Consider the following 18,205-nt stretch of genomic DNA (forward strand, 5'->3'; position numbering starts at 1 on the left):
TAGAATGTGTATTAGATAACTATATTTAAATGCAAACAGAGGATTTTAAAATTGAAGATAACTGGAGGTTTTTTGTTTTTTTTTTTTTTTTTTTTGAATATTCTCCCAATCTGAGGAATACAACAAGATAATAAATTTACAACATCACAAAGCTAAAAAACAAATGTAAAGAGATTCCAGTTTTATAAAACCTCACCCAGACAAGATAATTTTACCTAGTCCTTAAATAGTAGATAGGATCCCTATTAAATGTTTCTGGGGTCATTTAAATTCATAGATGTATTTGGTTATGTGGCCTCTTTGAGAGTCTGAGAAAATTCATTAATAAGGAACAGAGAAGTTAGCATTTATATTAAATCTTATTTAGAGTTATTCACTGCGTAACATTCAGGTAGAATGGATTTTTGTACCTATTTATGTGAACAAAGAAAATACAAGTTATTATCCATTTAATTCATGTTTACTCTTTCTCAATGATTTAAAAAACATTTTCAAACTTTCTTCAATTTGGCAAAAATATGTTGAAGATTTACTAAGTAAATCAGTCTTTTCATGGACTAGAACCTGATGTTGAAAAGTATTTCTTCCATTTCCAGTGCACCAAAACCTTTGTCTTTAGAAATATGCATTGCGTATGTCCTTCAAATGTGGTAAAATTTCCTTCCAAGGTTAAACTGAAAGTACTTGTCTTTATTTATACACAGTTATTTGAACCAGTTTGCCTGTTAATTTCCATTATGCAATGATAGAAGGTTTGCTAGACTGAATGGCTGGGTCAATGGGCTGTTTTAGAATTAAGTCTCAGAGGATAGGCGTTTGGTTCAACGAAGGGGATTTGTAGCTCTGAAGTGTGGGAGGTAGCAGCAGGCATGTGCCTTGACTAAAGATACCTAGAGTTGGCTCTTTCTTCTCCCATTATGTCATTGAACAAAGCAAAATGTGCATTAGACGCCAGAAACTGCATTAGTCAACTATGGGCAAGCCATTTAATTTCGTAGCATTGCACACATCCCATTTGTGAAATGGTGGTACCTGATTCCTGTGCCATACAAAGTGATATTTAATAACATAAACATATGCTTATCATGTCACAATATTTTTATTTTCTCAAGAACTTACTATTTTGTTTATTTTACCTTATATTCCTTAGCCAGCTAAATGCAGTTGTCTTATTGTATCTGTTTTCTAACTGATTTATTCTTGTCTTAAATATAATATTCGAATTTCCCCCACAACCTGCCCCCTTTTTCTCAGGGTCTTTGTGTCTAAGCCATAGATATTAAGCTACATTTCAAATATTAGTTCCTAAGTAAAAGACTGGGGTTTTTTATGGGCACAGAAGGCACTCAATATTAAATTAAAAAGGTTTGTAATTCAATCAGCCTGCAAAAATGGATTGAATGGAATGCTCAGAAAATAGGATTGAATAGAGTTAGAAAGCCAAGCAGCCCCATTACAAGAATGGGCCTGTTATGGCCACCAGTGGAATCCCCATAGGCCAGTTCACTGTTGAATGTAAAATAAAACTGAAGAGTCTTGAAACCTAGAGCTTCGTCCTGAGCCTATCATGGGCAGAAAGGACCCAGCAGAGAGAATGAGAAGAGAGAACTGTTTGCAAATTTAAAAATGTGTTCCTACATTTAAGGATTTTTACATAGCTGAAATGGACAGGTATTTGCCATTTTGAATCGGACAATCATATGGTCTGCTATGCCAGAAATGACAAGTTGCAGAGGAACAGAGTCACATTCATCATCAAAAAGAACATTTCAAGATCTGTCCTGAAGTACAACGCTGTCAGTGATAGGATAATATCCGTAAGCTGACAAGGAAGACCAGTTAATACGACTATTATAAAAATTTCCACACCAGCCACTAATGCCAAAACTGAGGAACTTGAATATTTTTACCAGCTTCTGCAGTCTGAAGTTGATCAAACATGCAATCAAGATGCATTGATAATTACTGGAGATTGGAATGCAAAAGTCGGAAACAAAGAAGGATCCATAGTAGGAAAATATGAGCTTGGTGATAGAAATGACACCAGAGATTGCATGATAGAATTTTGCAATACCAACAACTTCTTTGTTGCAAATATCTTTTTTCGACAACGTAAATGGCGACTACACGTGGATGTCGCCAGATGGAATACACAGGAATCAAATTGACTACATCTGTGGAAAGAGTCGATGGAAAAGCTCAGTATCATCAGTCAGAACAAGGCCAGAGGCCGACTTTGGAGCAAACCATCAATTGCTCATATGCAAGTTCAAGTTGAAGTTGAAGAGAATTAGAGCAAGTCCACGAGAGCCAAACAGGACCTTGAGTATATCCCACCTGAATTTAGAGACCATCTCAAGAATAAATTTGATGCACTTACCACTAATGACTGAAGACCAGATGCGTTGTGGAATGACATCAAGGACATCATACATGAAGAAAGCAAAAGGTCATTAAAAAGACAGGAAAGAAAGAAAAGACCAAAATGGGTGTCAGAAGAGACTCTGAAAGTTATTCTTGAACGTAGAGTAGCTAAAGTGAAAGGAAGAAATGATGAAGTAAAAAAGCTGAACAGAAGATTTCAAAGGGCAACTCAAGAAGACAAAGTGAAGGTATTATAATGAAATGTGCAAAGACTTGCAGTTAGAAAACCAAAAGGGAAGAACACGCTTGGCATTTCTAAACTGGAACAACTGAACAAAATAATTCAAGCCTTGAGTTGCAACATTGGAGGGTTCTACTGGGAAAATATTGAACAACGCAGGAAGCGTTAAAAGAAGATGGAAGGAATACACAGGGTTACTGTACCAAAAAGAATTGGTCAACGTTCAGCCATTTCAGGAGGTAGTGTATGATCAAGAACTGATGATACTGAAGGAAGAAGTCCAAGCTGCACTGAAGTCATTGATGAAGAACAAGCCTGCAGGAATTGACGGAATACCAATTGAGTTGTTTCAACAAACAGAGGCGGCGCTGGAGGTGCTCACTCGTCTGTGTCAAGAAATTTGGAAGACAGCTTCCTGGCCAACAGACTGGGAACGATCCATATTTGTGCCCATTCCAAAGAGAGGTAATCCAACAGAATGCAGGAATTATTTAACAGTATCATTAATATCACACACAAGCAAAATTCTGCTGAAGATCATTCAAAAGGGATTGCAGCAGTACATCAACAGGGAACTGCCGGAAGTTCAAGCCAGATTCAGAAGAGGACGTAGATGGAGGGATGTCATTGCTGATGTCAGATGGATCTTGGGTGAAAGCAGAGAATACCACAAAGATGTTTACCTATGTTTTATTGACTATGCAAAGGCATTCGACTGTGTGGATCATAACAAATTATGGATAACATTGCAAAGAATGGGAATCCCAGAACACTTAATTGTGCTCATGTGGAACCTGTACGTAGACCAAGAGGCAGTTGTTCAAACAGAACAAGGGGATACTGTGTGGTTTAAAGTCAGGAAAGGTGTGCGTCAGGATCATATACTTTCACTATCCTTACTGAGTCTATATGTTGAGCAAATAATCCGAGAAACTGGACTACATGAAGAAGAACGCATCGGGATTGGAGGAAGACTTATTAACAACCTGCAATATAAAGATGACACAACCTTGCTTGCTGAAAGTGAAGAGGACTTGAAGCACTTACTGATGAAGATCAAAGACTGCAGCCTTCAGTATGGATTGCACCTCAACATAAAGGAAGCAAAAATCCTCACAAATGGACCAGTAAGCAACATCATGATAAACAGTGAAAAGATTTAAGTTATCAAGGATTTCATTTTACTTGGATCCACAATCAACCTCCATGCAGGCAGCAGTCAAGAAATTAAACGACATACTGCATTGGGCAAATCTGCTGCAAAAGACCTCTTCACAAGTGTTATAAAGCAAAGATGTCACTTTGAGGACTGAAGTACGCCTGACCCGAGCCATGGTATTTTCAGTCACCTCATATGCATGCCAAAGCTGGACAGTGAATAAGGGAGACTGAAGAAGAATTGACACCTTTGAATGATGGTGTTGACGAAGGATATTGAATATACCATGGACTGCCAGAAGAAGAAACAAATCTGTCTTGGAAGAAGTACAGCCAGTACAACCTTAGAAGCAAGGATAGCAAGACTTCAGCTCACATACATTGGACATGTTATCAGAAGGGACCAGTCCCTGGAGAAGGACGTCACGCTTGGTAAAGTAGAGGGTCAGTGAAAGAGAGGAAGACCCTCAACGAGATGGATTGACACAGTGGCTGCAACAGTGGGCTCACACATAACAACGATTGTGAAGGCGGCGCAGGACCAGGCAGTGTTTCATTCCATTGTACATGAGGTCACTGTGAGTGGGAACCGACTCAATGGCACCTAAGAACAGCAACAACGACATAGTAAATGCTCACCTAAGAAAATGCAAATTTAAACAATGTTAAAGTTCTACTTTAAGCCTACTAAACCTGGAAGAGTTAAAAGTTGTAAACCCCATTGAAGAGACTGTGGGTGGCAATGCAAATAACAGTACACATTGGTTCCAGCCTTCTGGAAAACAAGTAGTGTATAATAAGAACTTTAAAACTAATCATACCCTTTCACTGATAATTCTGTTTTGCAGAAGCTATCCCAAGGAAACAATCCAATAGAGAGGGTACGGTGCCCTTAACAATTCTATTTTTAATAGTAAAAACATGGAAATACCCCAACCATCCCCAGTATGGGACTGGCTAAACAAACTCAGGGAATGTAAATATAATGGAATATACTGTAGCTTTATAACCATTCATTCCATCACTCACTTGGTATTTATCCAGTAGATTATGAATGGCACTGTATATCATGTTCAGGATTTTAAATGTTATTTTAAGGACAGGTAGAAGCCATTCAAGGTTTTAAGCAGAGGATTGCCATGACAGGGTGCAGAGCTGAGACGTGGATATGGGGTAATGAGCTTGGCTGGAGTTTAGGAGCAATGGTGGTGACTGGAGCTAAGGTAAGGCCACATAGAGAAGGGGGTGATTCAGGAATATGTAGAAGGCAGAGTCTGCAGGTCTTGATAGCCAATTACTAAATGTTGGGCAAGAGGGAGAGAAGAGTTAAGGAATACTCCCAGGTTTCTCCCCTGATGAACTGGGGAGCACCCTCAGGTTTGTGAAGACTTTGGTCTCACACATACTCAATGTGTAGTGCCTGTATGACATCCAAGTGGAGGTATCTAGGAGATAACTGAATATGGTTCTGGAGTTCAGAAGTGCCTGGCTGCAGGAGATTTGGCATAAATAAAACAAAAACCAAACCCGTTGCCGTCAAATTAATTCCGACCCATAGCAACCCTGTAGGACAGAGTAGAACTGCCCCATAGGGTTTCCAAGAAGCAGCTAGTAGATTCGAACTGCCAGCCTTTTGGTTGTCAGTCGAGCTCTTAAACCACTGCACCACCAGGGCTCCAGATTTGGCATAGACACGCTGATTGAAGCCACAAGAGTACCTAAGCGGGCCCAGGAAGAGACAACAGTGAGAGGCCTGGAAGCCTTCATACTGAAGAGTTGGATAAGGAGGAAGACGCAGAGAGGCGGGAAGAAAAAGTAAGCATTTCTGAAGGCATAATGTTCTAAGAGGGGAGAGGTGATGGTTATTCCTGAGAGATCAGACAAGTCCAAAATGACTGACCTTGCCCTTTGGATTTGACAACGGGGAGGTGACCTCAGCAAGAGCTGTTTGGAAAAGGGTTGGAGTAGAAGCCAGAATGAAGGGACCTGAGCCGGGGGGCAGGAGGAGGGGTGGGGATGTGGGGATAGCAGGCTTGGCCGGCTCCTCAGAGAAATTTGGCTGTGACGGGGAGGAGAAAACAGGAACAGTACAAGGGTGTGTGTGTGTGTTTGTGTGTCTGTGTCTATGTGTCTGTGTAGACTGGAAAAACTTGAACCTTCGTAAATGCTAAAGGGAAGAAACCCGTAGAAAGAGGTTGAATATATGACTGTGGGTTAGAGAGAGAGACTGTGAGAGACAGGACTGTGAGCTACATTGAAATGGGGAGATGGCTGTGTATGAAATGGTATCACTTGGGGGAAAAAGACCTACAAATGTGACTCTGTGAAACAAAGGTTGGTAAGGTGACTTGCTCCAGTTTTGTTCACGCTCTCTACTAACCGTGTGAAGACAACAGAATGTAGGCTTCTCAAAGTAGGTACCTGGCTTTTCATATCAAGATCACCAGTACAAAACTGTGTGTGTCTGCGTGTGTGCATGCACCCGGGGGTCTATCTAGGTTTTGTGGGGCCTGAAGCTTGTAATTTAGAGGACTCACTTTTAGAAAGAGAATATAAAATTATAAATACAAATATCATTAGGTCCCATCGGGCTGATACAGGTGGGGGGCCCTGACGCTCACTAGCTCCGTGGCACATCCACCTGAACATATGCATGTGTACGCATGAGCTATGTATGTATGTGGGGACATATGTAGAGGGACCAACAGAAGTTACTGTCCTTTGACCGATAGGCCTTGGTTTTGCTGCCTAGCACAGTAGAAGCACCTTTTACAGTCAGTACGAGCTGTTTCTTTTCTGGGAAGATGGAGAAGATTTATTAAGAATCAAATGGGTCAAGAATTTTTTTGAAAAGTGCCTTTTGAATTCAAGCCAATGATCATTAGCTAAGTTAGGTATACGGTGCTGTGGCCCGTGTTCTTTATTTTTAATAGGCCAATAAATACAACATTTTTAATTTATAGCATTTATTCCAAAGATCTTTCTATTAATATTATTTTTTGAATATGATCTCCTGCATATACAAAGATCTTAAGGATGTATTGAGAGGAGAAGAGGCTGGATGTTGGAGGAACTAGGGGGATGGAGATGGAGGAGGATGGGAGGGCCATCTTTATTTGTTTAGAAAACTGTTGCAGATAAGTTACATCTTCTGTGTTGCTCCACAGGCTAAGTAAGAACCAAGGTACGTGGTGTTACACAGGAGGCCAGATTCCAACGCAGCAGAAGAACTTTCTATCAACTGTGGTTGTTAGTGACCGTCAAGTCAGCCCCAATTCATGGCAACTGCACGCACAACAGGGAGAAACAATGCCTAGTCCTGTGCCATCCCCACAATTGGTTGCTGTTGGACCGTTATGATCCATAGGGTTTTCATTGGCTGATTTTCAGAGTAGATCACCTGGCCTTTCTTCCTAGTCCATCTTAGTCTGGAAGCTCTGCTGAAGCCCGTTCAGTATCATAGCAACGGGCAAGCCTCCACTGACAGACGGGTGGTGGCTGCGTATGAGGTGTGTTGGCCGGGATTGAGCCTGGTTATGCTGTGGAAGATGCCTGTTACTGGAGGTGCACAGCCAAAGCCCCTTCGTGGTGGGGTGAGGGAGACAAGAGACTTATACTGAACAGAAGTTAGAGTCAGTCTAAAGAGCCTCTTGAATCCCCTCCAGGGCTAAGATTCCTAACGGTTATGCGGATCATACACACACTACCGTGACACCTGTGAGAGCCGGAACTCAACGAGACTGCCTTGTTTTTCCAGGTCTCGCAAGTTCTTCACCTTTGACAGGGTGCAGTCTGAACACTTTTCTATCAGTCATTTTAGTGGGGAATGTTTGAGTTTTCCTTCTCTGGAGGGTTTCTGCCTTATACAGGTTCTGGCTTTTGCAGGCTTTACTGTATTACTGACAGTCGTACACACATAGGGCATGCATAGTAAGTTATTTTTCCCCATAGTAGTGATGTGTTTGTGCTAAGCTGGCTACACGCCTCGACTGTGCCCACGGTTGCTGACCAAATGCATCTATGAATGGACTGGTCCAGCTCTGAACACAGTCTAGGGTCTTAGAATTAAGTTGTTCTCTGGCCTAGAACCTTCAACTTTGGGTCCATGCTCCCACCCCCTAGCCTGCTCTCACAGGTGGCACTTTTGAATGTGATCTTACTGGTGATCCCCATGATAGGCTTATGGTTTAGCTGAGGAACTTGCAGTGTTCAGTTTGGTTTGCCCCTTCCCTCTGGGAGCTCCTGTTTTCCCTGGCACACTAGGGAGGAACGTTCTCTGCCCAGCTCCCTGTGCCAGCTGGGGGCTGAGAGGCTGAGGAGAACCAGCACGGAAGACCTGGGAAAGTATGGGCAGAGCACATGTCAGCCCCACTGTGGGTTTAGCCCACCAGGCTGGGGTGAGCTATCAAGAGACCAAGGGTGGGAGAGTGGCCTCAGGAAACCATCTTTGCCCTTTGTGGAGGAGGAACCTAACACTGATCTTGACCCACTAACACCCCCCGCCGCTTATTCACCATCCAAGATCACCTTAGGGATTTACAGGTCTGTCCTAAACCACTTTAATCATATCAGCGGTGATGGTGGTGGTGGTAACATCAACAGCTGGTGTTCACTGAACTGTTACTGTTTGTCTGACACCGTGATAAGTTTATAACATGGATTACCTCACTGAATCCTCACAGTAATCCTCGGCAGTAGATACTGTTAACATTGCCATTTTATAGATGAGGAAACTAAGGCCTGGAGAAGTTAAGGAACGAGTCTACGATGGCGGCAGTGTGACCACAGAGTATAGACTCTTATCCTTTCTGCTGCACGGCCTGACTTTCTGTATGTAGGTAGAGCAATGGAAACAGGGAAGAGAAAGGGACTTCCCAGCCTCTAGCCCGCTGTCCTCACCCCCACACCACCAAGCTTCTCCAGGCCCAGGTGCGTGGCCTCCAAAGGGTGGGGGAGGGTGCAGCAGGAGCCCCAAACCCTGCTCTATCTAGATGCTTCCCAGCATTTCCCTCATTTGATCCACACAGCACACTTATGAGGTCAGTGCTGTTATTTGCGTTTGCAGAGACTTTCAAGAGCTTGCTCAAGGTCACTTGGTGTGGTGACGCTGGGGCTCCATCCCGGGCAGCCGCCTCTGCCTTCACTGCCCTTCCCCACACATCCACTTGCCTTTCTAAATGAACAGAGTTGGACACCCTCACAGACACTAAATTTATATTTCCTGGCCTCCCCTTCCAAAATGGATATACTAATTACTGACCATTTTTTTAGTAATAGTAATCATCACGAATACGTTTTTAAATGTTTCATTTTCTATTCTGCATACTACTGAAATAAACATCAATCAAACCCACAGGATAAAACCCAGCAAGCGTGAGGCCATGTAAATTCGGAAAAGTTCAGAATGACATTACAGTAAACCAAAAGAAACAAAGTGTTGATTAGGGGCTTATTTTTGTAAAAGATTAAAATATGAATCATTAAAATAGGACGGTATTTCAGGCTCCGTATTCACGTTTCAGAGACAACATCACCATGACTACTAGGTTTGGATTAGATGAGTTCTGAAGCCCTTCCCAGATCTAAAACGGTACCACGTGTACTGTGGTTCTGTCTTCTACTTAGCATTTTTTAAAAGTCCAGTTCGGAACACCTCTGCCTCTTCCGGCCCATCTCCTTTTAATGAAATGCTCAAGTGATACTATGTCTTCAGCTTTTGAAAGTCTTTTGCTTTATTTCATCCTAATAGTAAATCGAGGCAGTATGTTAGCAATCAGAATTCAAAAGGAGAGGCTGGAGCAAAGTCAAAGCAAAGTCGCAAGGTTCTCTCAGGAATCACTTAGAATAGGGTACTTGCAGAACTTTATTTGCTGTCTGTGGACAAAAGGTAGAGAAGTGGAGGTTTGCAGGAAGAAAGAAATGAATCTGAAGCATTTCTCAGGTTCATTCTGAGTTTAAAAGAAAATAATAATAATAATAAAGCAGTATCTACAGCCCAAAATATGTGGTTAAATTAAATTGTTAAAGTACCTGTTAAAAATGGCTAAAATTAGCAACAAAGGCCCATTGTGTGGTACAATTGTTGACTGCCCATCTGTGGCGGGGGCAGGGCATGGGGGGAGAGTCAGAAGCCTGTGGTATTTTAAAGATTAGTCACCCACCCCTAAAGGGTTTTGAGGCATCCACCTGCATTTTGAACTTGGATCTCAGCCAAAGGGGTGGAATAAGACCATGACAATTTTTTTGCTAATTAAGTACTCAGTGGACACTTCCAATACCAAATATCTCAGAACAGAGAGCCCCCTGCTCAAACCAGCCCCGACCACCCTCTGCAAGGGGCTGGCATCTGAAGATGATTTTCTAGAGATTGTAGAACCTTGGAGAAATGCCTGTATGTATTTTTAAAGGAGGGAAGTATCCCAGAATGTGCCTGTTGCTTATAGCACATCTTCAATAGTTAGCATTTCTGACCACGCTGGTGACTTTTTCTTCCTATTTATTCCCTTTCTGCTGGGATTGGGGTGGGTTAGAAAGACATGTTTTTCTCTGTAGGGAAGATTTCTATAACGAATCTGCGAGTTGTCAATAGAGCATTAAAAATGCTCATACTTAATGACTTCATAATTCTTCTTTGAGTAGTCTGAAATGCAAGCAAAGATATATGTGAAAAGGATGTTTTCCACAAAAAAATAACAGCGAAAATTGAGACAATTTAAAATCTCAGTAAAACCTAGTACATCCCTGTGATGGGCTGTTAATATGCAGCTAGTGAAGCAGTTCGATAATGTGACAAACTCTTCAAAACCTAATATGGACGGAAAAGAGAGGATACTAAAGTATTAAAAGCCAGATTCCAATTATATAACTGTAGATAATGTAACAAGGCTTCTCTCTCTTAGTGATGGAGTTATAGGTCGTTTTTGCTTTCTTTCTGGTTTTCTGCATTTTTTCGTATTTGTGCAATTAATGAATATTACTTTCATAATCAAAAAGGTTGGATGAACTGAATACATAGCTCTGATCTTCTGAGTTTCGAGTGCTGTACTCTGTCACCCCCCGTAACTTCCATGAAAGGAGGTGGCATGCCTGTTTTGATCACCATTGTGTCCTCAGCACTGTGCCAGGCGTATAGTAGATAGACACTCAGTAAGTAGTTGCCCAGTAAAGTATTCCCGTTTCTCTATTTCCTTTTGTTTTTTCTTTCCAGGTGATGTGCTCTATGAACTCCTTCAGCATATTCTGAAGCAGAGGAAACCTCGGATTCTTTTTTCACCATTTTTCCACCCCGGGAACTCTGTACACACACAGCCGGAGGTCGTACTGCACCAGAACCACGAGGAAGGTACGTGCCACTTAGACAAATCCAGGAGGTTGAGTTGCTAACTTGCTAAGTTGTTCTTATTCGTGTAATTCATTTTTCATTAAGCAACATTTACTGAGTAGTTACTATGTATATAAGGCACTGGGGAACATGCCAAGATGAATGAGATATACTCCCAGTTCTCTGCAATTGATGCTCTAAGTGAAGAAACAAGATAGATAAATGCATAAATGTAAAAGCGTAACTCTAAGAAGAGGCACCACAAAGAGGCAGTGGAAGGAGAAGTTATATCCAGGTACAGGGCACAGGCTCAGTTTCATGGAGGAGGTGGCTCTAGAGGGTTCCTTGAAGGTCCAGCAGGATTCTGATGAGCAGGGGTGAAGTGAAGAACATTCCAGATAGAATGACAAAACAATAGGGTAAATTCTTGGAATAGAGAACAGTTAAGATGGCTTGGATTATAGAGCTTATCTCCTCCCCCCACCCCAACTTTTATTATGAAAGATTTCAAACATACCCCAATTGTTGTTACTTGCCATGAGTTGATTCCAACTAATGGCAACCCCCTGTGTGCAGAATGGAACTGCTCTCTAGAGTTTTCAAGACTGTAACCTTTCAGAAGCAGATAGCCAGGCCTGTCTTCCAAGGAAGGAGCCCTAGTGGCACAGTGGTCAAAGCACTCGGGTGCTAACCAAAAGGTCAGCAGTTCGAACCCACCATCTGCTCCACAGAAGAAAGATGTGGCAGTCTGCTTCCTTAAAGATTTCCAGCCTTGAAAACCCTATGAGGCAGGTCTACTCTGTCCTGTAGGGTCGCGATGAGTCGGAATTGACTCAACGGCAGCAGGTTTGGTATTTGGTTTTGGTCTTTCAAGGCACCTCTGGGTGGGTTCGAGCCACAAACTTTTCAGCTAGTAGTCATGTGCTTAACCATTTACACCACTCGGACTCCCAAAAAGGGGACTGCTAAATGCTAATTATTTGATGGGAGGGTGCCTGTAGAATTTATACATTCACCTCAATTAAAGAGAATAAAATAGATAAACCCCTGTAAGCCATCATCCTGTTTCAACAATGGTCAACATTTTGCCATTGCAGATCTAATCCTAAAATTAGTTCCAGGATTGGAGCCAGAGTGTACAGGGCTCTGATTTCTGGGCTGTGGAGGAAGGTAATAGGTAGTCATTGAAGATTTTTGAGCAGGGAGTAATAAGATGAGAGGGAGAAGGGAAAAAAAACAACACTCCAAACTCTATGAACTCTGTGTTAGGTCAAGGATTTCTTCTTCATGCACCAAAAGAGGTTGATTACAGTGTACTCGGTATCGGTGCTGATTTCAGATGTCCCAGTTCAGCCCTTGCTCTCTTATCTTGCTTATTCATAGTAGTCAGAAAATTACTGGTAGAAAACAGAACAAAAGACCAGAATTGAAGTGTGGCCCTGGACATAGTTCCAAAGCAGGTGTTTGGGTACAGAAACAGGATATAAAAATCTTACTTGGAGCGCCTCTCAGTTAACTGCTGAGTATATAGTAGCAATCTTTGTTGAGCTGTGCCTCTCAGGATCATTACTGTGTCCTGCTGGTGGCGTTGGCTGGACCACAGACTCGGGTACACACAGTCCTCCAGTACTTTTTCACATGTACTTCTCCTTAGGAACAGTTTACAAGGGGCCTAAAACTGATCCCTTGGGGCCTTTCCTTAAATTGATCAATCATCCCCAAGAGCAGGGCTAATATTTTTGTTTTGCTGTTGGCAAATTAAAAAATGAGAAGGTTTTGTTTTCTTAATTAACACTTCACGAAAGAGAGCCTGACTCCAGGCAACGACAGACATCCCCTGTTTGTGCCAAGTCCTTCACAGCAGGGCCCCTCTCTTCCATGGTGGAGAATAAACGAGCGAGCTTTTGTTGCAAGCTCCCTGCCTGCTTCTCTCCTCCCTTCTTCCCCTAGCTTCACCCTTGCTATATTTAGCAGCTGCCCCCCACCCCCAACTCCCTTTCTGCATTCTTTTGCTCTTCCTGCCACGTACATGTCCAGCTTGCATAATAGCCAACAGCTACCCTAGAGAAGAGGTGGGTTTACCGCAGCTTAACATTAAGGCAAGAAGTATATTTATTACCTAGCCTGGCTTCTCTGATACAAAGGGCATGTGATGGTTGTAGGTTTTCTCCCCCCTTTCTCTTTCTCTCATTATTTAAAAGAAAGAAAAAAATCTCATTTGGAATTTCTCTTCCCCTTTCTCTTCCCGAACGTGATTGGAGGCTTCTCGTCTCAACTCGTCACAAATCCTCCTTCCTTCCCCTTGGCCTGATTTGACTCCTAGGTAGATGTGTTGTTCTCATTTGCAAGAGCTCATCAATAGAGAAAGCTGGTTTACTCCAAGACTTCTAACTAGTTTCCAGATCAAACCCCTGCTGAGAATTTGCGTTTCTAACAAGTTCCCTGCTGAGAATTTGCATTTCTAACAAGTTCCCAGGAAGTTATGCATAAGAATCACCTGGGGATCTTGTTAAAATGTAAATTCTGATTCAGTATATCTGGGGTGGAAATGCAAATTCTCAGCAGGGGTTTGAACCAGAACGAACCAGTTCGAAGCCCTAGTTACTCTCAGAGCTACTCTTGAATCAAGTAAATACAGATGTACCACCACATACACTGTAATGAGCTGTGCTCTCAAGTGTTATGCTGTCCGTCCGTGGCGGTGAGCTCAGTAGGTGAGAGAATGGAGCTAATGAGACCAAGGTCAAGTGCTTCATTGCCCTGTGGCCCAATCAGCAGTGCTTCAGTCCCAGCTCGTGAAAGCAGTGCATTCTCAGAAACCATTCCTTAAAGCCTCCCAGGAAGCAGGATCTGAGGGCACGTGCCCTGCTGCCCTGTCTGTTCAGACACGGTGCATACGCTCAGATGAGCAGGTGAATGCAACAAGCAAAGAAGTATAACTTTTTTTTTTTTTAATTGTGATTTAGGTGAAATTTACAAGCAAGTTGGTTTCTCATTCAAAAATTTATACACAAATTGTTTCACAGCATTGGCTACAACCTCGCATTATTCAGCACTCTCCCCCCTTTCCCTTTCCACCCTGGGTTCACTGTGTCCGTTTGTCCCATTTTCCTGTCCACTCCCGCCTTCTCATCTTCGTTCCTGGGCAAGTGTTGTCCATTTGATCTCATCTACTTGATTGAACTAAGAAGCACATTCCTCACATGTGTTATTGTTTGTCTGATAGGCCTGCCTAATCTTTGGCTGAAAGATAAACTTCGAGAGTGGCTTCATGTCTGAGTCAGAAGGGTGCCCAGGGCCATAGCCTCGGTGGTTCCTCCAGTCTTTGTCAGACCAATAAGTCTGGTCTTGTTTGTGAATTCGATCATTTGTTCTACCTTTTTTTCCCACCCTGTCTGTCTCTATTGTAATCCCAGTCAGAGCAGTAGGCAGTGGTAGCCAGGTACCATCTAGTTCTTCTGGTCTTGGGGTCATATAGACTGTGGTTCATGTGGTCCATTAGTCCTTTGGACTAATTGCTCTCTTGGGTCTTTAGTATTTTTCCCTCTCCTTTGCCCCAGACTGGAAGAGACCGATAGTTTTCTCTTAGATGGCCGCTCACAAGCTTTTAAGACCCCAGACGCTACTCACCAAAGTAGGATGTAGAACATTGTCTTTAAGAACTATGTTGTATCAATTGACATATATGTTCCCCGAGTCTATGATCCTTTGCCTTCAAGCCTGGGAACTTCATCCCGTGTGAAGGATAGCTCTTTATCCAAAAAAAAAACCAAACCTGTTGATGTCATCGAGTCAATTCCAACTCATAGCAACCCTATAGGACAGAGTAGAACTACCTCATAGGGTTTCCAAGGCTGTAATCTTTACAGAAGCAGACTGCCACATCCTTCTCCTGCAGAGTGGCTGGTGGGTTCGAACCACTGACCTTCTGGTTTGCAGCTGAGCGCTTAACTACTGCACCACCAGGGCTCTTCCAGCTCTTTATCGGGTGGTATCAAATAAGATGAGTCCCTGGGTGGTACAAACGGTTAACATGCTCAGCTGCTAACCAAAAGGTTGAAGGTTTGAGTTCACCCAGAGATGCCTCAAAAGAAAGGCCTGGTGATCTACTTCTGAAAAATCAGCCGTTGAAAACCCTACGGAGCACAGTTCTACTCAGACACATGGGGTCGCCATGAATGGGAACTGACTTGACGGCAGCTGGTTTGGGTTTTGGTGTTAAATGAGAAGAGCTGTACAGGCACAGAAGTGATATAAAGAGGCTGCCTGCCTCCAGAACTTCAGATACAGGGTACCTACCATGGGTGGCAAAGGGACCAAGTAGAGAGGTGAAAAAATCAACACAAATTCCCTACAGCCAACCTTCCCCCGTTCTTTCCCTTCCTCTCTACTGGGGGGTAAAACTCGGCTCATAATGAATTATCTCTAAAAGCAGTACTGTTATATTTACGTATGAATGGTGTCTTGGATTGAATTGTGGGCCCCCCCAAAATACCTATCAACTTGGCTAGGTCATGATTCCCAGTATTGTATGATTGTCTTCCATTTTGTCATCTGACGTGATTTCCCTATGTGTTGTATATCCTATCCCTGTAAGGTTAATGAAATGGATTAGTGGCAGTTACATTGAGGAGATCTACAAGATTAGATAGTGCCTTAAGCCAGTCTCTTGAAATATAGAAGAGAGAAGCGAGCAGAGAGACATGGGGACCTCATGCCAGCAAGAAAGCAGTGCTGGGAGCAGAGCACGTCCTTTGGACCTGAGGTTCTAAGATGCTCCCAGACCAAGGGAAAACTGATGCATGACAAGGACTTTTCCTCCAGAGCTGCCAGAGAGAGAAAGCCTTCCCCTGGAGCCAGTGCCCTGAATTCGGACTTCTAGCCTACTGGACTATGAGAGAATAAACTTCCCCTTGCTAAAGCCATCTACTTGTGGCATTTCTGTTATAGCAGCACTAGATGACTAAGACAGATGGTAACACACGGTTAACTTGGTCATATGTCAAAATGCAGAAAGAGCTGGTCTTGGGGGAAAAAGTCTATAAAGTCAAATTATACATATCAAATATTATTTCCTCAATGATTTATTTTACATAATTAGGAATACAGCGTTGTGTAAAAGTATGCTGGCCTCAGACTGCTCATGTTTCTGTTGACTCATTCCCGAACCCCTCTGTGAAACCCCACGGTTACTCAGAACACAGCTAAAAGCTACTGGATCAACATGATCTGTATGTTCCTTTTTAGCTCTAAGAATCTACAAGATGGAGTCGTAGCACCAAGTGGGCTTCCAATATCCTAGGCCACAAGTTAAAGTTAGGGCCACAATTGCCTGGAGCCATCTGTGCTGTCTTCGGAAGTAGATCGCCAGGCCTTTCTTCCGAGGTGCCCCTGGGTAGACTTGATCCTCCAACCTTATGTTTAGCAGCCAAGCTCATTAACCATTTGTACAACCCAAGGACTCCACAACATGGATGCACCCATCAAAATAACACTTTTATTAATGTTTTTTGTGCAGGCACCCTGAAAACAGGCAGAATGATTGAAAGATGAAAATAGGGAGAATGATTGAAAGTCTAAAGTATGCTTCCAGTCTGGGCTAAAGTCTCTGAACAGGCCAGCTCTGCGGAGCCCCAGTAGGACTAGACATGCCCACAAGAACAAGGTCTTTGTTTCTCAAATGTTCTCATCCCATGACCCCTTGGACGGACTCTCCTATGATGTCAGCTCTTCAGCTCCACTCCCTCCCATACCCTCTCCACAAGACAGTGGGAGGGAATTTTTAATACCTCTAATTTGAAAATATGCATGCTCAGGGCTGTTTCTTTCTGCAGCAGTGGACACAGGTTTAAGGTGGCACTTCAGTTCTGGTGCAGCCTTTCTCATAGGTGAGCATGGAAATCGGGAGCAGTGGGTCTCAGTTCCCTTTACAACTAGCACAAGAGGACGACCCAAACGCGAAGAGGAATCATCCCTTTGTAGGAGGCAGGGGAAGTGGCGGCAGGCATTTCTTTATATAATTGTTTTACTGAGGAGACTCTTACCCCACCCCCCACCCCCAACAAACCCAAGTGCCCAAAGACTGCTTTGGAGGAGGGAATTCTTACACAATTTTAATGAGATAATTAAAGAAGATGAGGTGTATGAATCTGCTTTGTGACAACAGAATAATAGGTAACATTTATTGGGTGCTCGTTATGTGCCAGGCCCAATCATTTAACCTCTACAGCCACAGTGTTAAGAAGCTGTCTTAGTTATCTCGTGCTGCTAGAACAGAAATACCACAAGTGGATGTCTTTAGCAAACGAAAATTTATTTTCTCACAGTTTAGGAGGCTAGAAGTCCAAATTCAGAGCACCGGCTCTATGGGAAGGCTTTCTCTGTTGACTCTGAAGGAAGGTCCTTGTCTCTTCAGCTTCTTCTTCCTGGTTCCTTGAAGATCTCCACGTGTCTTGGCATCTGTCTTCCCCCATCTCTTCTTGTTTGTTTGCTCATTTAATCTCTTTTCTATCTCAAGAGATTAACTCAAGGCACACCCTACACTAATCCTGCCTCATTAACATAAGGAAGACAACCCATTCCCAAATGGGATTGTAACCATAGGCGTAGAGGTTAGAATTTAAAACACATTTTTGGGGGACATGGTTCAATCCATAACATTCCACCTTTCGGCCCCCCAAAATTCATATCCTTGCCATTTGCAAAACACATTCCCCCCATCACATCATCCCCGAAGCCTTAAATCCACTCAAGTCCAAAATCTTATCTTCTGAATCATTTAAAGCAAATGTGGGTGGGAGTCAGTGGCGTCACTAGGGAGGTGTGGGGACTGCGGACTGCACGAGGTGACACTGTCCGAGGGGGTAACACCAAAATGACTGTAAAATTTTTGTTTAGTGTTTCAGTAGAAGTTTATTATTTTTTATGAAAATTTCTCTGTAGTTTGTTATAACAACAAACAAATTTTTTTCATAAACCCAGCTTACATGTATCAGTATACCTGCAAGGCTAAAACTCTATGCTAATTTACTTATTGAACTTTCTAATGTGTTCTGGTCAGAGCTGTCATTATGACCCAATTTCAATGACCCTACAAATCAAGTGGTTTCGAGCTGCTATTT

The 18,205-nt window shown here is 42.8% G+C and overlaps 1 protein-coding gene across 1 annotated transcript in view; it reads left to right on the forward strand.

The window, feature by feature from the left end:
* ETV6 (ETS variant transcription factor 6) overlaps window positions 1–18,205 on the forward strand; it is a 287,371-nt gene that overhangs the window by 226,969 nt on the left and 42,197 nt on the right. Inside the window, exon 4 of the mRNA XM_004387317.3 lies at window positions 10,971–11,105. Within this exon, the coding sequence (XP_004387374.1) occupies window positions 10,971–11,105 (135 nt within the window). The remainder of the gene's footprint in view (window positions 1–10,970; window positions 11,106–18,205) is intronic.

This window comes from Trichechus manatus, unplaced genomic scaffold (assembly GCF_000243295.1).
Source record: "Trichechus manatus latirostris isolate Lorelei unplaced genomic scaffold, TriManLat1.0 scaffold00184, whole genome shotgun sequence".
Lineage (NCBI taxonomy): Eukaryota > Metazoa > Chordata > Mammalia > Sirenia > Trichechidae > Trichechus > Trichechus manatus.